At 41.7% G+C, this 27,113-nt stretch overlaps 1 protein-coding gene across 3 annotated transcripts in view; it reads right to left on the bottom strand.

The window, feature by feature from the left end:
* The window catches only part of PPP1R12B (protein phosphatase 1 regulatory subunit 12B), a 119,362-nt gene that overhangs the window by 60,079 nt on the left and 32,170 nt on the right, over positions 1 to 27,113 (bottom strand). For 2 of the 3 annotated variants that reach the window (XM_026864399.1, XM_026864400.1), the window contains 11 exons: positions 26,913 to 27,072; positions 24,165 to 24,309; positions 22,483 to 22,557; positions 19,952 to 20,031; positions 19,237 to 19,382; positions 14,837 to 14,946; positions 11,429 to 11,623; positions 10,546 to 10,628; positions 8,736 to 8,861; positions 3,338 to 3,523; positions 2,595 to 2,780 (listed from right to left, as the gene is read on the bottom strand). In XM_026864399.1, the coding sequence (XP_026720200.1) occupies positions 2,595 to 2,780; positions 3,338 to 3,523; positions 8,736 to 8,861; positions 10,546 to 10,628; positions 11,429 to 11,623; positions 14,837 to 14,946; positions 19,237 to 19,382; positions 19,952 to 20,031; positions 22,483 to 22,557; positions 24,165 to 24,309; positions 26,913 to 27,072 (1,492 nt within the window). The remainder of the gene's footprint in view (positions 1 to 2,594; positions 2,781 to 3,337; positions 3,524 to 8,735; positions 8,862 to 10,545; positions 10,629 to 11,428; positions 11,624 to 14,836; positions 14,947 to 19,236; positions 19,383 to 19,951; positions 20,032 to 22,482; positions 22,558 to 24,164; positions 24,310 to 26,912; positions 27,073 to 27,113) is intronic. The other variant, XM_026864401.1, reaches the window with a different exon arrangement.

Genomic DNA, 27,113 nt, shown 5'->3' with positions numbered 1-27,113 from the left:
AGTCCATCCAGGTAGACAGACTGCATTGCATTCCTCCAAACTGATTCCTCCCGTGCTGCCTTCCTTTCTGGTTTTTTCTTTCCTCCCCTTTGTAATGACGTGAGGCATGATTCATACTATTTTTCAGCTACTGGAGCGTTTGCTGACCAATTTAGCTAGTAAACAAGCAGCAGGTAAAATGCCATGGATGGAATGCTCTGGTGGGCCAGGGTGAGGCTTTCTGGCCACCAAAGGATGTGAAAGAGCACTCCAGAGCACTTCACTAGTCATTCCTCCCCAGACCTAGCAGTCTGTTCTGCTTTAACCTTTTGGCTTCACACAGATAATTTAAGGCCACAAGTTAGGAGACATCCCTGTGATCTAATATTAGATGATAAGCTTGTTTATGTTTTTGTTGCTAAGAGAAAGCTGGAGCTTTGGAAACACTGAAGCAGACCAAATGCTACTGCAACAGCTGCCGGTGGGAACTGAAATCCATATAGTGCTTCCCTGACAACTGTTTGCCATTTTCTTTTTTTATTTTATTTTTCTGGAATTGGTCTCCTTCCAAAACAAGCTTTTCCCATTTTGGTGACCCCTCCTGTTTCTCTAGGTCCAGGTTTCCAAGTTCAAAATGTGCAGGCAGTTCCCCAGTTCGTATGTCCTGCTGTTAGAACATACATTCATAAGTAAGGTTTCCTCCACCCACAAGCACAATGCATCATTGCTGTGCTTTTTTTTCCTCTCAGTAGTTTCAAAGCATCAATTAAAGGTGGTAGGAATTTTCTGGTGTTTCTCTTACCATCGCCATAATTCATAGGAGATAGTTCTCTAATAAAAATGCAGGAGATGAACAGACCTATATTATTTATAGAAACTCATTTGGCAATAAATGCCAATGCAGTAATATTAATAGATGCTCTTTTGGGCATCTACGAGTACTATCACAATCAAGTTCCCTGTCTGCAGACAGTGCCAGAAGTCTGGTGGGTTTTGTGGATCCCACTTCTCCAGGGAAAAATCTAACGCTTCTGCAACTTGATTCTGAGCTTACCAAAATGGAGATACTGTTGTGAAACTGAAGTGTGAACTGAAAGCACAATACTCACTCTGTCCTCTTTTGCACAATCTCACTTTGCACCGGGAGTATCTTTTGGCAGCTCATCTCAATTCAATTGCAAGTGACACTAAGCCAACTGACCCCTAGCAAAACTGCCACGATTGAGAGCTCCAGAGGCTCTCCTAATATTAAACTAAGTGTTCTTATAAAGATACTCTGCAGTAGCTATTTCAGATTATATCCCTGAATCCTGCATACAGCATTGATGAATGTGGCTCATCTAGAATGCTTACAATAGCTTCAAAGCACTCCCTGTGCTAGCTCTGGATTAAAAAAAAGCAGCCCAAATAGCATTAAAAGTTTGAGTATTTTTCCAAATAGAAAAGACCACCTTCCTTCTTCGATCACCTGCAGCTGAGGCAAAGAAGCCTGCAGCAAGCACGCCCTCCCTCCATGGGAGAGGTCACGTGGCTGGTGGCAGATTACAGGGCACTGCTGAGCTCTACCACCTTTACCTTTGCACGCTGATAATTTCCATCATTGCTTTCCACATCCTTTGGCTTCGGGGCATTTAAAGTATGCCAGAGTACCATCTTCACTCAGGAAGGTCTGTATTTTAAGGAGTTACTATTTTAGTTTGGAAGAATCTAATTACTGAAAACACTCCATGAACTGGTTGCTAGTCAGAAATACAGTTCACTGCTGCATTTTATTTATTACCATTTACTTTAATTGATGCCATCAGGAGATTTTGCAAAAGTTAACCTGTTTGCAGAAATAATTACGGGTCATTTGATATTCTGTACTTAAATGCACACTGTAAATTTCCTTTGAAAATGGCACCGGTTACCCCAGGTTTTTGTTTCCCCAGTCTTAAAATAACATCATATGATAAGAAAGAAATACCACCAGCTAGATTCAGAGTAATTCACAATGTGCGACTGCTGGAATAGCCTCAGCTGTACATGGCAGACTTCTACCTCTAAGTAAGTGTCTTCCTTTATAGTCAATCAAAAGAAATGCATGTTGCTGGAGCACAGTCCACCTCCTCCTGTATCGCACATCTACAAGCTCCAGGAATGTTTCTTTTCCCCCACTAACTGCAGAGGGAATCTAGGGGACTTGTGCAGCAGAGATGTCTCCATCAGGGAACATGTAAAATTAGCTGAGCAGAATCAAGAGGGATGGATTTTATCCAAACGTGTCTCAGTCCAACATTCTTTTTAGGATGGGATTCACGTTACAGAACCTACAGCTAGCAACCACCAGGCTGTCTGTCCCTCTATAGAGAGGCCTTAGGGATTGGGATTAGCAGCTGAGATGACTACTAAAGAAAAAGTCTGAGATGCTGAAAAGACAAGTAGAAAATTATGAAACTAAACATAACCTACAAGCCAGTGATGACTCAGTTCCAAACCTTAAAACGGAGCAAGGGGGCAGCAGCCTGTAACTCCATGTAGCACCTAAGAAACAGTTCTTACAGCCCCACCATCACCACCACGTGAGACCTGATCACAGAGGAGGACCGACACACACCGGCACTCTGCTCACTGACCTTCTGCGCTCCCTGGCTTCCTCAGCTGAGAAGTCCTTTCCTGTAGTTGAGGCAGCACCAGCATTCGCAATACCATTAGCAGAGCCGAGTATAGCACGATTTGTGATTACACCTAGGGGGGTGCTAGCAGAGATGCCCTCTGTACTTTTCTCTACAGCAGAATCAGTTTGTTGCCTGAAAGGGGCTCTGAAATAGAGAAGACATAATGGAAAGCAAAGCAAGTGAACTCAACTGCTGACCAAGACCAGCCACCTCAAGGGAACATTGACAGTTCATTCTCCTTGTTCTAGACTCATGATTTTGTAGAGCACAGCACACATTAAAATGAGTTTTAAAAAATTTGTAGAAGAATAAGCAGGAGGAATTTATAGTCTTCACATCCCTGTCTGTAGCAAAAATGATTAGCAAGTGTACCTGGTGAATAAGCAGAAGGAACGAACTCCAAGAGCTTGTACACTGAACATCCAAGAGCAGCCTGAGCAACACATTGTGTCTCTAACAGGGAAGCAAGAGGGCACAATCGACCACTCCAGTGGGTGAAGACCTAAGGTCATATACGGGCTGTTAACTGCCTGCTGGTGCACAGGCACTACCGAAACTGTCCAACATAACCATTCTGGGATTTCTTATCAGCACTTCCCGCGTGGAAGCACACTTCCAAATCCATAATCCAACTCCAGAATTCAGAACTTCCAACCCAAATGCTGATTTTCTGCAGTGTTATCTCAGCTGTGAGCCATTACCTGGTATACTGGCGGGCTGATGCAGTAGTGTTCGCACCGAGAGATGTGGGACAGGAAGAGACAGGTTGCCACGGGGTGCCCAATGAGGTAGATGAACCAATGGTAGTGGGTGAGGTAGCTAGAGATGTATTGCGACTGGCTGAAATGTAGGGACTGCTGAGGTCACTACTTCTACCAAATGAAGCACTGTAAAACATCAAAATCACGTCCTTCAGAGCACAGTAAATATTCAACAGAACATCACCACAGCTGGGCTCTCAGCTGGAAAGGGAGCAAGTATCACATCTTAGCAAAACGTATGCAAGGAGATTAGAGTACACCGGAGTTGCTGCGGGTTGCTCACGCAGGCTAGCGCTAGCAGCATCCCTCTAAGCTAAGCCCAGCTGAGTTTCAGTGAGAGGATAACGGCATGGAGGTGAATCAGTGAAGATCAGGGAAAGGAAAAACTCTACCGCAGTGGAAGCGGCGCACACAAAGCATCCCTGTGTACTGGGGAAAGGTAGAAACAATGAGCAAGGATGAGGTTGCTTAAAGCAGGGGAGTGTGACATAAGCAGGTCTGGCTGCATCACCTCCTAAGGATGCCCAGTACTTCCAGTTTTAAGAACTTGTTTTCAGTGGCTTAAAGCTTTGGCAAAGATGATCAGTTCAGGCTTTAATTTTCTTTAAAGCATGTTTGGCAAAAACTCTATTTCTGGAAAATAGCTAGCAAAACTGTGCATAAAAATATTCAAGAATGACCAAGGGAAATATGTGTTTTGCCAGTTTAAAACAAAAATCATTACTACTGAAAAGCTGTAGGTGTTTAAGTGCTCATACTTTGGAAAAGAGACAGAAGAAAAGGGCTCTCAAATGAGGACGTATGCTTTCGCTCTTTGAGAGAAAATCCACCCTAAGTGGGAGAAGTTGCACATGTCTAAAAACAGACTTGATGAAATCTGGCAAAATCTCCTTACTGCATTTGCCAGAGCCCCATATAAAGGCTGCTTGTTGTCTGCACAGAGCAAACAAGCATACATGCAGGATCTAGGGCCCTGCCACGCCTTTCCCAGCAACTGGTATTCCTGGTTGCTACTGGTCAGACTGGGCTGTCTGCAGGATCAAAGTCTAGGAAGGCTGGAAGGCTGCCTCTCACCTCCTGCATCCTAATGACTCTCATGCCAGTGCACATGGAGGAAAGTGGTTGCACCAGAAATAAAGGCTGACCTAGAGGAAAAGCAGACCGGGCCAAAGAGCTGCAGGTTTATGGGAAAGCCAGGGACAACGGACTGGAACTAGAAGTCAACACCAGAGTAAGAGTCAGAGAGAGCAGCCCAAGGCCGAAATAAAAAGGGGCAGGACAACAGCCAAGGACAGGAGGTCTGCAGAAGGATCCAGTCCAATTCACTTCGGCACCCAATTTACAAATCAGTTTTATGTGCCAAGGCTCCCAGCCAGCCCAGGACAAGCAGCTGGTCCCTAGACAGCCGAAGAAGAGAACGGGGCATCCTGGAAGACCTCCATGGGGAGGAACCTTACATTCGGGCTCTTCAGTTGATGGCTGTTTACTATACCCAGAGCACAAGGGAACAAGCAAGTTATTGTCACCAGGTAGCAACCTCCACCCTAAACAGAGCTTCCTCTGCAAAGCGGCCCCTGCCTGGAGCACGGAGGAGCAGGAAGTCCTGTTGGAAGCAAGTGCCTCCCTTCTTGGCTCTCTGCAGCAGAGGAAAAGGCCAAGCCCTGGAGACGGGCTGGGAGGAGGGTGGGAGCAGCGAGCTAAGCCTGCCTGGCGTGGGTGTGCAGAGCAAGCAGCCGTGAAATTGCAGATGTGAGTGTACTGAGATGATGGTAGTGGAGCGTGCACAGGAGGAAGGAACAAGAGGAGTGGCAGGGGAAAAGGTGACAACCCTGGGGAGAGCAGGGTTGATGTGGCACCATCCTAGGAGAGCCCAAGGCAGAAAGGGTGGACCACAAGGGGTGGCTGAAAAAAAGAGAAGGAACTTGGTCAGGAAAGGAGGACATGGGAGGGTTATTGAGTAAGACCTGACAAGGACTGCCCTTCAAAAGGGAAAGGTAATGGGTGAAAAGGGGAGACAAGAGGATGGGAGCAACACCTGGGAGAGCAGAGATGTGGGCAGGCTGATAGGGGAAGGAGGAGGAATGGAGGAAGAGAACATGGTGATGGTGTTGTGCCAACTCCTACATGCACATGCCCCGGGTTGGAGAAATGTGGTGCTGGGGCATCATACACACACTCTTGCTCACAAGAAGGGAGGCAAGGCATTGCCAGCTCTACAGGAATTCACCTCCCCACCCTGTCACCGTGCATGTGTGGCATGGCACAGTCTGAGGAGGCCTCTAAGGCAATTATTAAAGTGATCACATTTGATCTGAACAGGACCAGAAATTGCAAGGAAAAGGTTAGTTGGGGAATCTTGTTAATTAACAGCTGTGTTCATATGAATCTGTAAAAGGGAGGTTTACGAATTTATGCTAAATAATTCAACATTAGAAATAAAAAAAAGGCACTGACATACTGCTACTCTTCTGTAACATAATCACCATAACATAACCATCAGGGAAGAAGCAATGAAATGGAAAGCAACATTTCAAATCAACAAAAAGAAATACTTCCGAAAACAGCTAAGGCAAGTAGAATTCAAAATCTTAAAAACCTTCAAGACCTTTAAAAGCTTCCACACATTCTGATAAGAAAGGTTTGTACAAAACATGTTGTGTTTTTTTTGGTTTTTTTTGTTTTTTTTAACACACTGCCATAGGGTATTGCAGAGATCAAAACAGGATTTGCTTATGGAAGTTGGCCACAGTGGTGGCTATTAAGAACAATGGTTAAGTATAACTCCTGGCTCCTAAATTCATGATTGCTGGAAGCAAAGAGAGTGTGGGAGGTAGAAGACTGCTCTTAAGCTATCCTAGCTGTGGCAACATCTCCTTCAAAACCAGTTGCTGTCAGAAACAGCCTGGACTGCATGGACTGTTGGCCTGACTCACTGTGATGGCTTTTAGGTGAACAAAACCAGGAAGAAGGCACATACGCCAATATGTGAAATGAACTGCGTGAAAAAGTGATTTCATTCTGGTGTGTGTGATCCCCTCCCGTGCGGCATCACTTATTGCTGATGTCAAAGGAAGGATGCTGAATTAACTCAACATGCCATGCCAGTTTTCCTCCAAATCCTTTAATATACAGGCAAAGTGAACTGGCTGTTTGAAGGCCAATATGCACCAAATTGGAGAACAGGCTGTCAGAACAGTGTTCAGTGAATTTTTGGGCTAGTGGTACACCCATAGAGAAAGCAGAATGAATGACATCACCGTTACAGAGAGAGCTTTAACATTTGCTTCAACTAAAGGTGAAGAACGTTTGCAACACTGCTGCAAGTTATTTAGTTCCTTTTTGGAAGAAAAGGCATTTTCAACATCTTAAGATGATCTCTTGCTGCTCTTTACTCTCTGTTTGGGGGTCATGTAAAGCACTTCTAGAACATAACTAGAACTTAACTAACCTCCATAACATCTCTTTATGGAGATTAGTTAAATGCTAAGGTAAAGGGGAAATGCAGCTGTACAGAAGTCATCCTCTTAGTAATGTCAAGTTCACTTCAATTCTTCCTCTCTCAGAACAAGCTTTTATCTTTTGGAGCTGTATTCAGAGTTTCATTAATACTTGGAAATGACAAAGAGCTTATTCTTGACAGGCAACCAGGTTCCCTTCCTCATCTTAGAGGTCTGATGCACAAAGCTGGAAAAATCAGAGGTTCAATACGATTATATTTAATTTCTCTGTGTTCTCCTATAGAAACCCATGAGATAAAGGTCAAATTGATCATGATTTTACTGTTTGTACATAAAATGCAAAACTATTCATCTCTCTATAAAAAGTACACTTTATTCCTACCTAGCAAAGCTATTCTCTGTAATTGCTTGTAAACCAACCCTCTCCTATGAAAGGCCAGAATTCAGCCTTTGTGACAAAAAATAGGTGTTAGCAAAATACTACTGCTGGCCAAAACCTTCACTCATCTCTGTATAGTTTAACCAAGGAAATACAGTACAACTATGCGAATGTAATACTAAATCTGGTTCTGGATTAGCTGAGATAACCTGGCAATGTTTATAAAACTTCAGCGAACAGCCATGAGAGTGACTGGACTCTCTCTCTCAGACTAGGGAACAGTAAGGCATGCCAGCTGCAAGAGGCAACATTTTTCCAATGTAATCAGCTGTGGCTGGTCGGACTGCCTTTGGAGAGAGACAAGCTACGGAGGCTGGCCTGTCATCATGTCCCAGGATAGATGTGAAGTCACTGGAATGGATCAGCAGCCCAGGAGAAGTCTACTGCTTGAAGTGGCTGTTTCACCTTTTGTGGAAATGGGTCTGTATGTGCTCAGCAATTGGACAGACACATCCTTGAGCACAACTTACCTCTACGAACATAACTACTACAGCACAAAAAACCTACTCTTCCCAAATATCTCAAGCAATTGTTCCATCTTTAGGACAGTTTAGTTCAGGGTCTAGAATCTGGTGAAACACAATCTAAAACCTTGAAATATTTTTGCCTTTTTCCGTAAGCACAGATCAAATGGCTTTGCAGCGTGACATGTTTATACACGCACGTTTCTCACAACTGAGATGAAAACTCAGTAATGTATTATTTGTCTTAACAGAGCAGGGCATTCATTCCCCTCATTCAGAGGCAGCCATTATCTGGTACTTCAAGGAAACTGAACCTCTGCCTTCCAAAGGGGTAAAAGATACTGCCAATTAAAAAAAAGTTATGTGCAGGACTGCTTTCCTTATTCCACTTGGATAGTTTACCAACAATCAGCCTCTACAATTTCACATACACTGTAAAGCAGAAGCAGCTTCCTTACTGCCACAAAAAAACCGGCTAGAGACAGTCTTACTCCTTAGCAAGTGCTGTAAGTCATGTACAAAAACACTGCCACTTTTCTGATAATGATGCCATAAACATGGACTAATATAAACCAAAATTAGAGATAATCTACGACTTACCTGTCAATAGCTATTTGAACAGTGCTTTCAGACTGTAATTACTTTATTCTTTTTTTATGATCAATTTTGGGTTTACTATCTTACCATAATACTAGCATAAAACTGGGAAATCACTTAGCATTTGAATTATATGAACAGAAGTATTTAAATTTAGTTCAGCAATTTACAAATCAACAAAAACGATGGCCTTTAAAAATACTACTTAGCATGACAAATGTCAGCAAGTCTTAATGTTGATTTCCTGCTCTTAACAGAAGAGGGTCCCAAGGACAGTTACCGTGATGAAGTAAGCAGCAAGCAGGAGGCTGAAGTCTGGGAGGCATGTTAAGAGTAGAACTGACTGCCTGGGAACCCATGTAAGACAGAACTGGACATACCTTTTCAAGTAGGTAGATACGTAGGTAGTAGGTGCACCAGAATGGGGAGCTTCGTTTCCCTTTGATTCATCCCTCCACGGCTGCCGGGTGTAAGAGCCGCTGCGCACTAGGTTAACAGCTGATTCTCTAATCCAGGAGAGAGCACAAGGTTTGTTCAGAAAAACTTCTGGAGTCTGCTTTTGGCTCCTTTACAGTTCTACATCACAAATCCTTCCCTTACACCTATGTGCATTGCTGTTCACATGTGACAACTCACTGAAACACTTCTGGCCTTAACATCAGATTGTTACTGCTAGCTGTATTACTTAAGAATTACCAGATGATGTAACGTTTTGCATAAAGAGGAACAAGAGTCAGAAAAGTTGCTACTGAAATTTAGATTGCCCATACAAGTAATTTAACACATTAAATAATGTCATTTGACATTCTCTCTGCCATCTTGTCTCGAACAACATTGCATAAATGGACAGATATTGCAGTTATAGGGGAAGTTTTTATCCCCTGAGGTATCCAGGCAATGACAGTAAAACAATTCAGTATGGCAAATACTTTGCTATATTTAGCAGCAGAAAACAAAGTATTTGGCAATATCTAAAACTACTTGACAAGTTATCAATAAATTACTAGCAATCCTGTTTATCATCGTTATCTGAACTCTCGGCTCCTTTTCCCAATACACACTTCAGCAGTATGTCCTTTTCTAGTCTTGGACAGGACCTCCAGCTTGTAATGCGACACAAATCCATTCACTCGTCAGCCTGCAATTATTTTTCATTTTTCAATTGCCGTGTCCATGCTGATGCCCTTTCAGACACCTGTGGGTTCCATGAAGTGAAACTCAGCTGCTTTGAAAGGAAAGAATACTGGGAAAAATCTGTACTACACAGTACGTCTGGGCACCATCTGTTCATGCAGGCCAATTCTCCTCATTCCCTACTTTACCAAGCAAAGGACACTTATCAGCAGTCAGCTGGCTATGCCACTCAATATGAGCCACTGCCAAAACTGCTCAAGCTTATCAGCAGACACAAATTGTCTGCTAAACTCCAAATCACAGTGACTGGCTGAGATTAAGCAAGAACGCAGCAGGGAGGTTCCAGCAAAAGATCAGCAAAGAGTCTCAAACTGTGCTGAAATTCTCTCAGGGTGGTCATCTGCCATGACTTCTTCACAACAATTACAGTTCACAATGACTTCTCTGTATGTGCCTTCCTGCCAGAATTGTGGAAGTGGCTAGAAATGAGACTAAGCTCAAATTTTACTCCTTTTAGCATTAAGTGTGAAGAACCTGTTTGTAGAGATTAGCTCCTCAAATGTAACTTGAGAGACTAGATATTTATCCCATTCATATTGTGGTTCTGTCCAGGGGCAACTACACACATTCACCATAAAAAACCAACTCCTGCAGTGGAAGCGGTTCCATACATGAGTTCACAAACTCATGTAAATCAAAAAATGACAGATGTGAACAAAGGGACTGAAGGTGACTACTGACCAAGTGACAGAAGTACAAGTGTAGGTGCCAGCTACAAAATGAGGCCCTTGTACATAAAAGGAGAATCTATGCATAAATCTGGTTTCCTGGATGGAGACTATATATGTATGAATACAGGGGTGGAGAAACCAGCCTGTTGCTCTGCTCACCTGAATGAAAAGTAACGTACCAGAAACTCTTATAGATCACATAGCTCTAGATACTCTAAATTCCTGTGTACTTGGGACTGCTGAAAAAATACATGACTACAGAAAAAAAAGGTATTCTGGAGGAGCTAGCGACAGGACAGAAGTTGAGCATTAAGTTCAGTCTCACCTGTTTTCTTTTTCTTCTATATCGCTTGTACTGCTTAGTCTTCTTGGGGCTATTGTGGCAAGATAGCTCTTGTTGTCTTTATCCTGGGGAAGCAAAAGAAGTACCTAAACTGCACAGCTGTTACACTTCCAGCAAGTTCAGTGACAACTAAATTCATGTTCAAATTTCTTCAACTAAGAAGGCATTTTCCTGTCTAAGGACAACAGGTTTAAGGCACGCTCTTGCATACCACAGCATAAAAGTATCCGTTCTGAAAATGATTTCTTGAAGAGCACATTAGTGAATAAAAGCAGCTTCTAATTAGAACTATCAGAGAATCACCGAATCATAGAATGATTTGGGTTGGAAGGGACCTTAAAGCTCATCTAGTCTAACCTCCCTGCAACAAGCAGGGACATCTTCAACTAGATCAGGTTGCTCAGAGCCCCATCCAACCTGACTGTGAATGTTTTCAGGGATGGGGCATCTACCCATGGACAGCAAAGTTACAGCTAGTGAATATGTAGGATGGGATTCACAAATACAGCTGGTATAGGAGGAATCCATATAGACAACAGTGAAGGAGAATTTCCACTGCAGGTATGTGCTGCTGTCTGGATTAGTTACTTTCTAGTAAAGAACAAGCCATGCCAGATCAACAGCCCTTGTTCACTGGCAACCCACTGCAAACTGAGCAGGAATTAGGTCAAAGGGGCACTGAACTCCAGTTCTGCAAGACCAACCGATAGGAGTAATTTTGAAAAGAAAAAAAAAGAATGAAAGTGATCCAAGTTTGTTACGCATACAAACCCCAACAATAACTCGAAAGGGAGAGGGTCTTAAACCTCTGAGGTAAAATCTGCTCAACTGGGATGCACTAAAGCATCTTTGCTGAGAGCCAAACCTTTTCTTTGTTGTCTAATAACGCAGATATCCGAGGACTTGATGAAGAGCGGTAGATAGAAGTCTTATCTCTCTGCGCCTCACGAGTAGCAGCGACTTCACTCAACATGTTGTGACTGCCAGTCTTCCGTAGTCCCAGCCGCCACGATGAAGGTGACTCATCCTTCTGCTCGTCTGACTTGCTGAGCCAACTGAACTGTAGAGAAGAAAAAGGGACATTTGGAAGAAGAGCACTGCAAGACACAATAATTTCTGAAAGCATTTCAATAAGCCCCAGTTTTTGCTGGGCTACACATATAAACACAAGATGGAGTGACTTTGATTTCCTGCTTAGCTTTAGTTACAGGACATAGTGGAAGGTGAACTCACAGGGGCACAAACTGCTGTAATGCCCTCATCCCCAAGGCTGAAAGAAGCCTTCTGTCACTGTGCAGCTCCCTTTGCCTACACAATGCCCTCCTCCAGCTTTGCAGAAAGAATATAAGGAACAATCAAGCTTTTATTAGCACCTGTTTAGGAAGGGGGAATTATTCAGTCAAGGCAGAAAACCAACAAGAGTAATCAACTCTTTTGGGACTAGCTGCAAATAAAACCCTTACACAAATCAAACTGGAGAGAGTCCAGGCAAAGACATTAAGATCAGGGATCTGGAGCCCACAGGATGTAAAGGGAGAGACTGAGGCTTGTTTAGCATGGAAAAGAGAAGGCAAAGAAAGGATTTAATTGCTGTGCTACTTGGGGGTGGGGGTAGGGGTGTTTGCAGAGGATATGGAACCAGACTTCTCAACAGTCTACAGTGAAAGGAGAAGGAAACACAGGCAAGTTCCAACATAAGAAATCCCAACTGACATGAAGGAAGACATACCTCCTGGTAGGAGCACTGCTGCACTGGGACAGGGAGCACAAGAGTGGGGCATCTCCATCCTCAGAGACTTTTTTAATACCCAGGTGAGTGCAGGTAGTTGAAAGCAACATGACACAGGCTTGAAGTTGGCCTTGCTTCAAGCAAGAGGTTGGATGGACTACAGGCTTGTAGAGGCCCACTCTAGCTTAAACCTTTCTATGGTCAGGTAACTGTGTATTCTCTACATACTACAGAACGGACTTTCATGCTTTTTGTTACATGAGGCACTTCTGACAAGCATATATTATTCCTCAAATATACAACTGCTTAAATGTACAACTTTAGTTATATTTATCAAGTCTTACAAAAAGATGCCTACTGCCATTCAAGAATGGAGCCCAGGTGCTGCAAGACATACTTCTACAAAGACAGAGGCTCAAACACCAAGTTGTATAGGAAATAAAGCAAACAAAATATTAAGAATTACTGGAAAATAATAGAATATGAAACACAACATCCTTATGCCTCTGTGTTACTGTAGGGTAAAAATGACATCCTTGTAATCATCCACAGCTTGGCTCCACAGCTCAAAGGCAGTAAGAAGGGAAAGAGATTCAAAGAAAGGCAGAAAGAATTAGTAGAGCAAAAGAGCTTTTGTATGAGGAGCTATTCAGTGTATCAGGAGTCTCCAGGCTGAGATATGACCAAGGTACACAAAAGCCTCAGTGGCACATAGAAGGGTAAGGATCAGTTATTCCTTGCTTCTTCCCATGAAGGAACTGGGGCCAATAAAGAAAAGCAGTGTGAGGCAGCTTAATAAAACAGGTGCCGGAGGCTCTCTGTACAATATGCAATTAAGCTGAAAAACCTTTGCCATTGGACATTATGTGATCCCAAACATTATGGGCACTCAAAAAGTGACTGCGTAAATTCATAGAGGAAAAGTCCAACAGGGGTTACTGAACACAGAAAGTACCACAGGTTCAGCAAGTCCCTGAAATGCAAATTGCTAGAAGATGGGAGAGAAGTCCAGCTGGATTCTGTCTTCTCTAGTATCTTTTGATGGTTAATGTCAAGGGCAGGATACTGGGGTAGACAAGGCTTTTGGCCAAAGATGATATAAGTATTATTATATGATATTCTGCATAACAATTCTACATAACATAATATTCTGACATTATCCAGAATAAATGAAGTTACTGGGGAGTTCTGCCCTCAAACTCATTGACTCAAGACTGCAAAGATAAAATTATCACTGCAGTACTTCAGCAATGTTTCTTAGCTAATGTTATTTTAATGCAGATGCACAGAGTTAATCTGTACTCCACCAATTCTAGCACTTCCAGTCTACTGAGCTACACAGCTCTAACGCTTTAATGTAGTTTTGACACTTTCCTCAGAAAAAGCTCAAAACGTCAGTAAAAGCTGCCTTCCATAATTTCTGAACAACATAGGAACAGCACATATTAATAACTCCACAAATGGAGGGCAACACAAGCACTCATATTTTCCCATATAAAACCCAATCTGACAAAGAGTTACAGAAGAATCAAACATGTAAGAGAAGGCAAAGTAGCCGATCTTAAGTCATCGAGGTCTAATGACTGCTTTGCACACAGGTCCACTTCTATATCCTAACAGCCTTAGTCTGGTTTAAACAGCTCAGATGAGTGAGAACCATACTCTGCAGCTCAGAAAAAGTTAACTGACATGCTCACACTTCCCACTATCTTTCTACCTTTAATACTTCCTCTGCTAAGCCAGAGTTGAACAATTCCCAGAGGAGCTCTGTTTCATTTGATCTGGACGAGAAGTTAGACTTAGTAAGCACGTCAAAAATAAAAAATTGTGGCTACGAAAGAAACATTTTCCCTCTAACATGTACCTAGTGCTTCAGACTCTGGTAAGGTGCCTGCACTGTATAGCTGTTCTCCATATTCTGGTGCAAAAAGAATCCAGAAGCGTAAATCCTCAGCAGAACACAGAGTCTCGTGGTGCCATCTAGCTGAGTGACATGAGAGCTGGAGAATTCAGATAAGATTTCAGTAACTCTACTTCACCTTTAAAAAGCTTTCATAGCCTAGCTAGGAAAGCCAGTCAGATGCAAACTTTATCCTCTCTGCTTACTGGGCTGTAACATCATGGCACCGAATCAACTGAGTTTGGTAAGTCAGAGGCACTTTAGGTGATGACGCCAAATTCACTGCTGATACATCAGCAGGAACCATCTTTGGTGAAAGATCTCCTGCTGGTGAGGGATTGGTATCAGCTATCTCAGAACTGACAGTGACACAAAGCACTTGCAGTAAGCAGGGTTTCCCTTGTGAGCAGAGCAATTTGCTTTGGAGGGTAAGAGATTCAAGAGGAACCTTATCATAGAAACATCCCCCTCTGTACCAGTCCTATACTGTTAACAGCATCTTTATCAAAACTGCATAATATCATGATTTCCTAAACTCAAGTCTTATAACTCTTCTGAAAATCGGTTTCAGAGCATCCATTCCCCAGTAAAACCTACTGCTTTCGAGCACTGTTGGAGTCCCCATTGATTCCAAATTCACTTACTCTTCTGGCAGATGCAGTGAAGGAGTTGGGCTCGGGTGGTGGTATTTGCTCAGTGGTGCTAGGCCTGGTTTCATGGCTGGAGTGGTTGGCAAAGGGCTCTTCCTTCCTTTCTACAATTTTAAACAAGAAGAGAAACCAAATGTTTCAGTATTGTACTTCCAAGGCCCCTCTTTACAAGCACAGTGTGCACTAAACTCAAGTTCAGCGTTGCTGTGACCTCAGTACACCTTAGATCATAAAGATGATGTCCGTGCCAAGGCTAACCAGGGCTTTCTGCAACGAGGCTTTCCACTTACTACAAAATATGAACGGCTACATTTGCCAGGCAAAGCTTTTGAATTTTATCCCCATCAACAAGTAAAATCTTTGCAGAAAGCACCTTAAGGAGGACAAACAGATTTTTTTGTTTATTCACAGTTTTGTTTCCTCTCAAGGATTGTTCTTCCCTTGTAAAACTTGGGAAGAAAAGCAGAACATGCCATTCCTGTGATAGTACATGAGTATGCATTATAGCACACGTCCCCGAGTGGGCCTGGTGGTGGATTCCATTGCACAGTTCTGCTTCATTTCCGTATGTTGGTTATCTGGTCCTCTACAGCAAAATCCATTTTTCTACATGACGCTAGGACTGATTCCCAACGAAAATCTTTAACAGGGCTCAAATCAAGCTAAGCAAACCCTGTCAAAGCTCACAGCTGGCTCCCTGCTTGTTAGACAAGTGCAATTGTCCAGTATTAAAATTTTTTTTGTATCTAAGCACGATGCTTGACATAACATCATCCACCAGACCAGGGAGACAGTAAGCAGAAATTACATCTCAGGCAATAGGTTCAATTGACAGGAGTGCACAGGGCTTTAAGACAGACTATTTACCAAACACAGCCACATGCAACCTGTCTGAGAAATGATGTACCTACATCAACAAAACAATGTTTTCTTCTCACAGCTATGAGTGCCTCACACAGTCATGGTTTTGAAAAAACAAAGTCATTTTAAGTGTAAGCACCCAAACAGTACTAGCAAATGAGTCATGTGCAGTGAATAAATATTTTCTATTACATATAAAAAAAGCAGTTCGGTATGGAGCATCTGTGAGTGTGGCACCTTGGAGCATGAAGATCTATCTTTCTGAAACAATGTTCTCACTCCTAGAAAACAGGATTCAAAGGACACGGAAAACAGAAAAGAGAAGTCAAAAGAAACATTTACAATTATTAACAAGCAGTAAGCAGGACTGACAGATCCAGAATTAAAGAGACAAAGATGCATCTACCCTAGGAAGGTCTGCATGATAGTGAAGTCTCAGCTACCCTTCCCTCTCTGTGTTGTGTTAGAACTTCCATCAGTCATCTAAATAGAGTATTTCATTTCTTGAGCCTAACACTCAGATGCGCTGCACTTTCAAACAGCCCTTTTAGGAAGGGGCAGTAGGTTACCCAGTTCTCCTTGCAGGCCTGGCTTGACATACAGCAGTCCACAGAAATGCACAGACAAAAAAATTACATGCTTGCCATTTGCTGATTTCTTGAGACTGAAGCCTGTAAAACTCGGGAGAATTCTGGACATCACAGGAAGGGGAGAACAGACCTGACCTGACAGCCAGCAGGCTTTACAGGCTGGGCTAGATGGTGACTGGTAGTCTGTTCTGGAAGTTTATAGTACAGAGGTCAGCTTTTAAGGTCAAGCCTAATTACAAGGGCACAAGCTTAAGTGGTAATGACAGGCTGGAAAGAACTGTGAGCAGTGTGACCAGAAGGAGTCAACTACAGAAGGACAGGCAAAAGTACCTTGTACCAGCAGCATGAGAGAGTGCGTGTCCACAGGCATCACCACCTTTAGGGGAGGATCCCACATTTTATTTTACTAAAATTTCAGCAATAGACATTAGGAATTCCAATCAAGGGAAACCAGCAAGAATTAGTTCAATCACCCCCAAACAAATTTGGCAAGACCAAAAAATTTAGTTCTCTAATTTGGCATAAATACAATTTTTATTAAGGGTCTCTGGTTGTTTCGTTGTTTGCTTGTTTTCTTTTTTTAAAAAAAGCTTCCCTGGCCTTCTTTAATTCACAATAATTATGTATTGTAATAGTTACCAGCACAGAAAATGACCAGATAATTTTATACTGATCTTTCTCTTGTTTACATAGAGCCCAATGCCAAATTGTTAATTGTCCTCAAGATGAATAAAATGGCATTAATGCACTTAGCTTCCTGTTGGAAGAACACAAATTTCTTCCAGACTGTAAGAAACATGGTACTCTCTGAAGCACTCCAGGAATTTCACTGCTTACCTCTTCAAATTTCTTCTCCTCCCACAGTCTCTGCAAATTCAACAGATTTATCGCAACCTGAGACCCTTCAAAACATACCTCAAAATAAACTGTATTATACTGCCAGCTTCTACTTGGTCCTGCCTTATGCTCAGTTGCCAAAGGAGTTAAAACTTCTTGGTTTAAAAAGATCACTCATAACAATATTTATGCTTTTTTTTTCCTTCATCTGGACTTCAAATGTTTTGGAACAACAGGCATCTTCTACCTGTCCAGCACTGCTCAGAATTACAAAGCTATGTGAATATTAGATATCAGAAGGAAGTGAAGAGGAATAAGGAAATAATTTCCATATTTGTAAAAACAGGTCTACTGTATCCATTTGAGCATTTAAAATGTCTAGCAGATAATAAAGAATAATTGTTCTTAAGACTGTCTTTGAAACTAGGAACACTGTAACTTTATAGTTTTCTATGAAAAGCTATTTTCATCCCTTTGGAGCCCTCCAACATGTGGGTTGATGCTGTTATCTTATGAATCTTGTTTTAAAAAAGCACCAAAAATGTGCACCCCATTCATATGCAACTAGGCAACTATGTTCAGAAATCCAGCTGGATAAGTCCATGTTCATTTTATTAGAGATTTGAAAAGTTTACAAGGTAGGTTTCGATTCTGATTGAAATTTCCCAGAGGAGCCAATAATCTCTCTGGGAAAGGAAAGCACAGGTAACAAAGCCTGATGCTTAATCATTATTTGAATGCTTTTTGTCTTTGATTTGTTTTAGCTTTAGCAGTTTGAAATAATTAGTATAATGTGCTTTGCTCAGTGAGTTAACTCAATAAAAAGACTCACTCTGGCTTTACACACAATTTAATGCCGAGTGATGTAGCACCTTCGTTCTTTAAGGATCTTATGCTGTTCCTGAATCAAACACAGCTCCACTTCTTACAGCCATACATATGTCAGAGGTGTTTTGGTCAAGTTTCTATCCTGTTTACAAGAATTGGCACACAGCTGTACAGGGCTGCTCTCTAGTGAAACCCTGATTTATGGAGCAAATAAATGTCACTTCTACTGCATGCCTGTTTCTACCTCTGACTTCTCCGCTACATCTGCTTGATTTAAAAGCTAATAGATTATTTCACCCTGTTACTGTCATACCCAAATAGCTTTTGTAACTACCAGGTCTTCAAAGACCAGGCAGGATTCCCAACACCTCTCATACTGTGATAAACATCGTAACTGATCTAATTAGAACCGAGTTGATAATTTTACTGATACAAGAAGCAGGACAAAACTTTAAATTACATTTCTCTGCAAGCACTAATTTATTAGTTTATTGGGATATAGGCCAAGTAAGCTGATGTTAAAAGTAGTTAACCATTAAACACATCATAGCTTAAGATCCATCTCTGTTTGCAGTAATTTTAAATACAAGTCTTGCCTTACTGTAAAATTAAATATCTTTATTTAAACTTTCTGTGCTGCACATATATGCTGTTTAGACTAATTAAGGAAATGATAGAAATTATAGAAAAACGAATGAGAGTAGGATGCCAGCAATATGCTATAAAGGCTAACATAACTCAATGTACTTAATCCTTACTTTCCACTATGTTTTGCAATTATTACACAGCACAGTCAGAAAAAAGTTCCTCATCTCTATAATTACACAGAACAGCTTCAGCCCTTCATTTCATTTCTCTGATCCAAATACAACAACTTTCCTACGTGTTCAATTGCTTTCCTACCATCTTGCAGTAACTGAAGTATTCATCCTGAAATTGGCCAAGAAAAACACTACTGTTTAAGAACAACCGATGAACAACGTGTTATCTTAAATTTAAGTGAGCTGGAAGTAGAAATTAAAATACTATCCACAGGTTTTTTGTTTGTAAAAATATGCTGACCTGGGAGTCAGCATTTACATCAGCTTTTCTAGTACATTAGCTATAGAATTCTCCCATCCTATACATATACACTGGAGTAAGCCTTTCAGGATGTATTTACCAACAAAGAAAAAAAAAAAGAAAAAAAAAAGAAACTAAAAAATAAAGGCAGTTCTCAAGCTGATCTCCTAACATTGCTAGGCTAATCATTAAATCCAAGACTATACCAAGTCTTACCTGACTCCTTTTCAGCATCTGATTCTGAAACTTCATCTTCTTCAGCTTCTTCCTCTTCTTCAGAACTAGAACTGCTAGAGTCCTTGGTCTCTTCCTCTATCTCCATGGACTTCAGCGTGTCTTCCTCATAAAGAATCTTCTCTTTGCTGCAAGATAAGAAATTTTAAGGACTACCAGACGAGCGAGTTATTTCTGAGTTCTGCTTCTCAGGAACACATAGACATGATTTGCTACATATAGAACAAGCAAAAGGACAAAATCCATCTAAAGACTCAACATCCCAGCACTTTCAGTACTGCCCATTTGCCATGGATTCCAATGCCAGTTTCACATTTCCTCAATTTACAAGCATTTCTCAATCAAAAAAAATGTGGTGTCTCTTTTCCTAGCATAACACAACCCATCAGATGGACTATATGGCTGGGAGCAACTGCAGAGATGCAGTTCTCAGCCCAAAGGTCAAATTGATACTTGGCAAGAGCAGAAGCTGGTGGACCAAGGACCAGCTCAACTCCTTGTTCTACCATTCAGTGGGTATGCTAAGAAACAGCTAAAATTGTATTTGGGAGCACTCAAATTTAAAAGAAACTGTGAAATGAACATGAACAGCAGTGAACTTTTTTTAAGCCAGCAGTCAGTTGGGCTCAACTAAGAGATGAAGCTGGTCTCCCATTCCTCTCTGGGCAGCTTCTTTTCAAAGAGGAAAGAGACATACTTGGTGAAGAGTCCACTTTGAGGCTTGCCGTTCATGTCAGCTTCAATTAGCTTATTCCTCGTCTCCTTCTCACTTCGCAACTGTCAAAAAATCCAAAAAGATTGGAAAAATAATGAAAAGAGACATCTTAACAAGCCACCTCAGCACAATGCAATAATTATCACAGCATAAGGTCATCCCAACCTCATTAGACAAAAAATACCGTGGATTTGTTTAACAAGCCTATTCAACAGAGGCACATCTGCAAGAGCACTGGATGTCTTGGACTACAGCTCCATAAGGGCACAGCTACACAGCCAGCATGTCCCTAGAGACAAGCTGCAATTTAATAAAACCTTCAGAGGACTCTGCAGCAGCACCTGCTGAGACCCAGAGTCAAATCCTGACTACCCCAGCACCACCCTGCTTCTGTCCACGCAGACACAGCGCTGGGGGTCTGCCCACGTGTGTTTGTATGCCCATGAAATCAGGCTAGATTCAGTTAAAAATTTGGTGCCCTTATAGCTATTATTTACTTGCTCTCAAAAGAAAGCATTCAAGTATGCTCTGCACAGGCAACCGATGGATCTCCCACGAGGATGGGGCACTTCTTAAATCTCTCAAATGCCAGCATGAAGTCATCGCACAAGAATATCTGTGATCACTGCAGCAAGTGGCATATTTCGCCCAGAGAGCAGCAATATTAATTTTGTCACCACTGATGAACAAAACGGTAACAAAAAAATTGGTTTGGTACCTTCTAGAAGCACAGACACAACTGAGGTAGAAAAGGGATGGCAATTAGAGGCTCACCTTTAAGGCTGTTTCTTTTCTGTTGTGTCTAGCCTAGTTATTCTTACTCTTTTGAAAGGAGCTGACACCAGGCACAAGAAGCAAAAGCTCTGCAAATTCTGAGCATGGAAAAAACTACCTGGAGTCCAGCAAACAGTCAAAATTTGGGGTACAGCATGCTGTTAAATAAAACTAAGTGCTGGAACACACTAAAGGGAAGTGCAGGAAACAGCCTGCTCCGTTCACAGGTAATTCAGAGACTGGGAAAAAAAAATCCAAACCCAAATCAAATTAATTGCTTCAAGCAAAGAGAATTCCCTATTCTCTACAGTAATGGCAGCAAATATTTTAGCAAAGACAACATATTGCTCCACCACAAGATTTACATTTGAGAGCCATTTTGAAAGTAAAATCGCATGCTTAGAGGAATGTCATGCAACTGCCTATTTCATCCTTTAAAAAAAGGTAAGTTTTCTGTTTTAAGTTATAAAAATGGCACACAAACACACAAGATAAAAGGGCATTTCTATTAAAAAAATCACATCCACTAAAAAGTGTGATAAAATCTGGATTCTTTTCTTTCTAGTTCTACTATAGCTTGCTATGGTCATTTAATAAATGGAGAATGCCTTTACACAGTGCTACTACACAGAGAACAAGGCGGGTTGCTAGCCAGCCCCTGTGAGGCAGGAGTAGAAATGGGCTAGCACCCATCCTAAAATTTTCTTATTATTGTTCTTATTCTTCTTTTCTTTTAAGGACTGCAGTTATCTGCAGAATCCTGGTGTAGTGAGATAGGAGGAAATCCAAAATACAACACTGATAGTATTTATCAACACCTCATTTAGGGAGAAGCTGATTAATTTTTAAAAAGTTTCTGTGAATGTTAAAGATACTATTTAAGGATGACAGCAGCTGTGTTATGATCAGAGCTTGAGTCCTACCACCCACATTGTCAGTTCCTCAAAATACTGTGCTGGGTTTTATCAGCAGTGTTCTCATTATGTCTGTTTCTGAATTCAACGTTTTAAATGATACCGATTTTTTTTTTTTAAAGAAGGTTGGTTTATTTTTTGAAAGCACCCAAACGAGATAATTGAGTAGACCAGATGAAATAGGAAAAAACACAATCCAAAAACAACTTTCTGGCTTGATGACTGCCTTTACTTTGATTAAGATATATTTTTGCTATCCTTTTTAATGCCAATTTTCTGCTTATAACCCCTTCCAATATCTCCACTGCATTATGAAATGGTAATTTAGTATGGTTTTGAAATCACCATTTTTTTTAGTCCAGAATTCCCTGAAGCTTATAATTTCTTCTCACTCAATGAAAAGTCTCCCAAGGCAGACATGGTAACAGATCTCTTTCTCAACACTGACAGCATATTTCCTTAGATGCAAACACAAATTTGACTTGGGTAATCACTCATTAAGAAAAGATCAGTTTGAAGCTAGAGAGCTTGCCAGCTAACAAAAGCAACTGCAGAATAATAACAATTCCAAAGATGAACGATACATTCCTAACCAGTTTACATAATTCTGCATGTCAGCACACTACTGACCTTCTCGATGCAGTCATTCAGTTTTCTAGATTGCTAGCTATTAGAAATATTGGTGTAATTAAAGATTAAAAATGACTAACATGAAAAAATAGCTGGGCCTCAGCTTCCTGCGTCTGTTGATGCCATATGTCTTAGACAACACCTGTGCATGAAAAGGTAATTGGAGAGGTGGAAAATGATCTGCCAGAAACTCACCACAGTCTGTTTCTTCTGGAGCATTTCTAAATGCTCAACTAGTCCCTCATCAGCCACGTCAAATGGCGTCTGGCCCTGATGCAATAAGAGAAGACAAGAGGATATCTGATATGGCATAGTGTTCATATACAAAAAAGCACCATTCACCAGTGAAGAACAAAGAGAACATGCTCCGCATCCTCCCTCCCCAAATGCTGAGTAACACACTCCGCTTCACTCCAGAGCAGGGAAAGCCACACAACAGTGATGGTAGTTTTATGACTCAATCTATGATCAGAGTAACCTTAATCGTGAAAGTGCAGTTCCTTGATTGCTGCTGCTGCTCAAATCTAACAGCCAGAACTAATATATCTGAGTTTCCAGGTTTCTCAAAAGGACACTTGTACTGAGAAGGAATGTGATCACCCTGTTTTACTGTATCATCATGTATTTGAACCTCGGGAAAGGCTGCCAATCAGCAGCAGGCCATAAAATTTGGGAGCCATTTCCACATCCATGGCTATTCACAGAATAAAACAAACCAGAAAAATCACTTTGGGCACAAAACAAGAAATCAGTTACATTTTCACCATAACTAATGCTGTAATAACCATTTAATTAAAAACACATAATGAAACCTGATGGCTAGGGGTGACACATACAGGCTGCCTTGACCATCTGACCAAGCAAGGTAACAGTCCTTGACTGGAAAGAGCAGGTAATGCAGCAAATACAACTGTGCCTGTTTCTTTTCAAGTCTACCAAAATACAAAACCCACACACATTCTGAACACTTTGGAAAGGCACCTGATGGCACTTAAAGAAGATACCCCATATTTTGGATGGCATGTAGCTCACCACACTAAAATGGCTCCTTCTCATAGAGCCATTCCTTTTACATCAGTTTCCAGCACAGACAGATGCACTCAAACCATACAGTGCCACAGTTCTCTTATCAAATCATCTTGCCTGCTCTCATTCCCCGGTGCTGTTCCAAGTACATACAACCTCATTTCCTCCCCAGAAGCACAACCAAAACCGCTCCAGCAGGAAACAGTTCACGGACACAGCCTGGGGAGGCAGGGAGGTGAACAAAGAACAACCCTGGACAAGCACACATCAGCACTTGAAAATCTACAGGCTCTTCAAGGAAAAACTTCTATTAGGATGGAAGAGGAATTTTTTTCCTTCTTTCCCTCCCCCCCCCCTTCCATCCTATTTTCCTTTACTAATTTCTCAAGAGTCTGAGTCAATTTTCCAATTTCCCTTTTTATGACCAATATAGTAGAGCAGGAAGGATTTAAAGCTGCCAGTATCTCAAGGGTTTACTAGTTTTCAATGCCTTATACTTTAATATTAGCATATTATTTTGCACTCCAAGACCGTCTTTTTTGTTGTTGTTTAATTTGTCAGGATTGCAGTAAAACAGGAAGACACAGATTAGCCCCTATCCTTTCTTACAATCTTGGTCCTTAAAGTTTAATCACCTGTCTTTTCCATTAACACTTGAAATCTCTTCTGCCTTCTTCCAGTCAAGATTCTTTATTTTCTGATACTTTTAAATGCTCCAGTGCACACACTAGAAGAACTGCTCACGATGTAACTTTGTCATTGCATGGGATCAAGTGGTAGGCAATAAAGTTGACATTCACCTGGCTATAAAATACACTGCATAAGTTGTGCCAACATCTTGGCATACTAACCAGCTTGTTCCTGATGTCCATATCACACAGTGCCTCAGCCAGGATGGAGCAAGCTTCCTTCACCCCCCAGTGCGCAGCAGCATGGAGTGGAGTCCAGCCATCATTGTCCTGGACGTTCAAATTAAACCCAGCCTGGATCAAGAGCCTGAGGAAAGAAGCATTATTAATTTCTGCCCACCTGAGAATGACTTCTCGACAAAGAAGAGTTCACATCATAAACCACAGAGTAGGTAACATAAGCCAGTAGTTTCTTAAATTGTTTATTCAGCTAAGCAACATCCTACTTGATGTGCTTGCAACCGTAACAGAAGAGTGCAGTAAATGAAATGTGACTTTGCTGTAAAACCTGCTGGAATGAGTCCGATTGATAAGGTTTGCTTTCAGCATGTCCTAAACTGGGAGATGACATTAATTTCTAATTTGGCATTGATGACCCAGTCTGAACTCCTGCTCCAATGGATGAGAGACAGCAGACTTGCTCAGGCCCTAAGCAAACAAACAACATCTCTGCAGACTGCCATCTCCATAACAAGGAGCCAAGCCCAGTACCTGGCATGAAAGGACATTGGGTAACTAGAGCTCAGTCTTGGTTCTACCCAAGGACAAGGCAGGAACAGTCCATATGGAGTCAATGCCAGCAGGACTGGCAGCTAAGAAGCATTGCCACTACTGTGATTGACAGATGTGAAATTTGTAAGTTAAATAACCCACATTTGGGTTAAACAACTCAAAATGCAGACTAGTCCTTGCTCAGTTAAAGCAAATCTTACCCAAGAGAACCTGCCTGGGAATACCCCCGTATCACATTTACTACTGTGCACCTTCCACCCACTCCCTTCTATCAGACCAGAGCGCTAGCGTTGCACAGCATCTGGAGCTTGAATATTTAAAACCAAAACAAACTGAAGAGAGTCAATTGTAGTCTGAAGCTTCAGAGACATATGCACACTGGTACACCAGTGATCAGATGAAAAGTACCGAGCGGCTCATGTATCAAAACTGACTATTATCCAAGTTGCTTAAATATTGAAGAACACCCAGGGGAATTCTGCAAGTTCTGTAAAACTGCTACTGAAAATTACCATCTTGGGAAATTCCACCACCCAGAGCCACCCTTCCGCAGCACAAGGGAAATCCAGCACAACCCCAGAATGGCACCAACAGTTTTGAAACTCCTGCAGCTTTACACCAATGCTTTACTGTGCTAAATAAAACACAGTCATACTATAGCAGTAGTGTGTTTCTCTGTGAAAGAAATTTTAAATTAGGTGCTGACTTTATGTTGATTTTCCAGCTGGCAAAAGGGAGGAACATAGCTGCTAAGAGACTCAAGGTCACAGACAAATTCCACATCTCATTTGAGAGTTAGCTAGCTCCTGGCTTTCAGCCCTTTTGGTTCAAGTCACTGAAGCTTTGCATTTGAACTTACAGGGTGGCCATAAAATACACAAGAGAGAAACAATGTCAGCTTTCCATGAGATCTGTTTATCATTATAACAATTAACACCAAGGAGTAGCTGTCCAGAACTCAGTCACCCTGGAAACAGTGAATGAAGCCATCATTGAGGAGTGCTGGATATACAACCCTTCACTGAAAGTCCACAAGACCAACACCTCAAATTCAGGGATATTACATTTCTGTTCCACATAAGCTGTGTTAGATAACTGTTCTTGGGCACGGTACAGGCACAGACAGCTTATAACTCAATTATAAGCTCTAATGAATGAATACAAACAGGAAAGATGAAGAACAAAATAAAAATTACTAGAGCTGGATAAGAAACAGCTCTTACACAGCAAGTCATGCCACTTAAAACTATGAAATTAAGGATTAAGATATAGAATCATAGAATGGGTTGGAAGGGACTTTAAAGATCATCCAGTCCCACCTATCCCTTCCACTAGCCCAGGCTGCCCAAAGCCCCGTCCAACCTGGCCTTGAACCCTTCCAGGGAGGGGGCAGCCACAGCTTCTCTGGGCAACCTGTGCCAGGGCCTCACCACCCTCACAGGGGAGAATTTCTGCCTTATATCTAAGGATGAAGGCTTCCACAGGGGATTTTAATGCGGCAACAGAGTAACCTTGCTGCTGTTTATGGGCAGCTCCCCCCACACTTAAGAAGAAAGCTTTATTGTTGGAAACCTTAATTTGACTTTTCCTGTACAAATATTAATGCTTTATCGCAGGAAACACTGTATTGGGCAAGTTTATCTTCATAATAAGCTTGTTAGTACCAGAGGGGTAGAAGCAGAACTGCTATGTGTGGGAATCCCTCTGTCACTGCCAACGGCTGCAGGAGCAGTAAGGGCAAGGGCACAGTGAGATAGAGATGGACACTGCATTTTTCCACTAGACTGGTCATGTAAACTCGTGGGGTGTTTGTGATTGTCTACAGCATGTACTGTTACGCTGTAGGCTGAAATTGTACTTTTATCCCCTAACACTGTTCTACTTGCTAGTCCTAAAACTGTAGGTCTAATAGTGAAAATTAAACCTTCTAATTTATGTCTCAGCCTCTGAAAAGCTTTCATCACTTTAAAGGCCTAGAGGTATGAAAGGGAATCTTCCAGTCCCTACATATTTCTAGGTGAACTACTATAGTTGGGCACATAGATCTGTGGAGCCTTTTGAGAAACAGCAGTCTGAAAATCTCAGTATGAATTTTCTCAGCTATAAAGCTAGATGTGTTCCTTACAAAAATCTTTACAGCCCGAATTCAGTGTATCAGCCTTGGGAAGGAGCTCCTACCTCATGACTTCAGAATAGCCCTTTGCTGCAGCAACATGAAGAGCCGTGGCTCCTGTTCGAGGCTGCTTTATATCTTCAATTCTCCCACTGTTCAGCCACTGTCGGGCATCCTGTAGCATTTGCTGCTCCTCTTCTTTTCGTGCCAGGTCTAGGTCTACACCTAAGAAGGTGAAGCACAGAAGAAGAGATTATTAAGTGAAA

This window comes from Athene cunicularia (genome assembly GCF_003259725.1).
Source record: "Athene cunicularia isolate RWA chromosome 26 unlocalized genomic scaffold, athCun1 chr26_part2, whole genome shotgun sequence".
NCBI lineage: Eukaryota > Metazoa > Chordata > Aves > Strigiformes > Strigidae > Athene > Athene cunicularia.
This window is presented reverse-complemented; position numbering and strand designations above follow the sequence as displayed.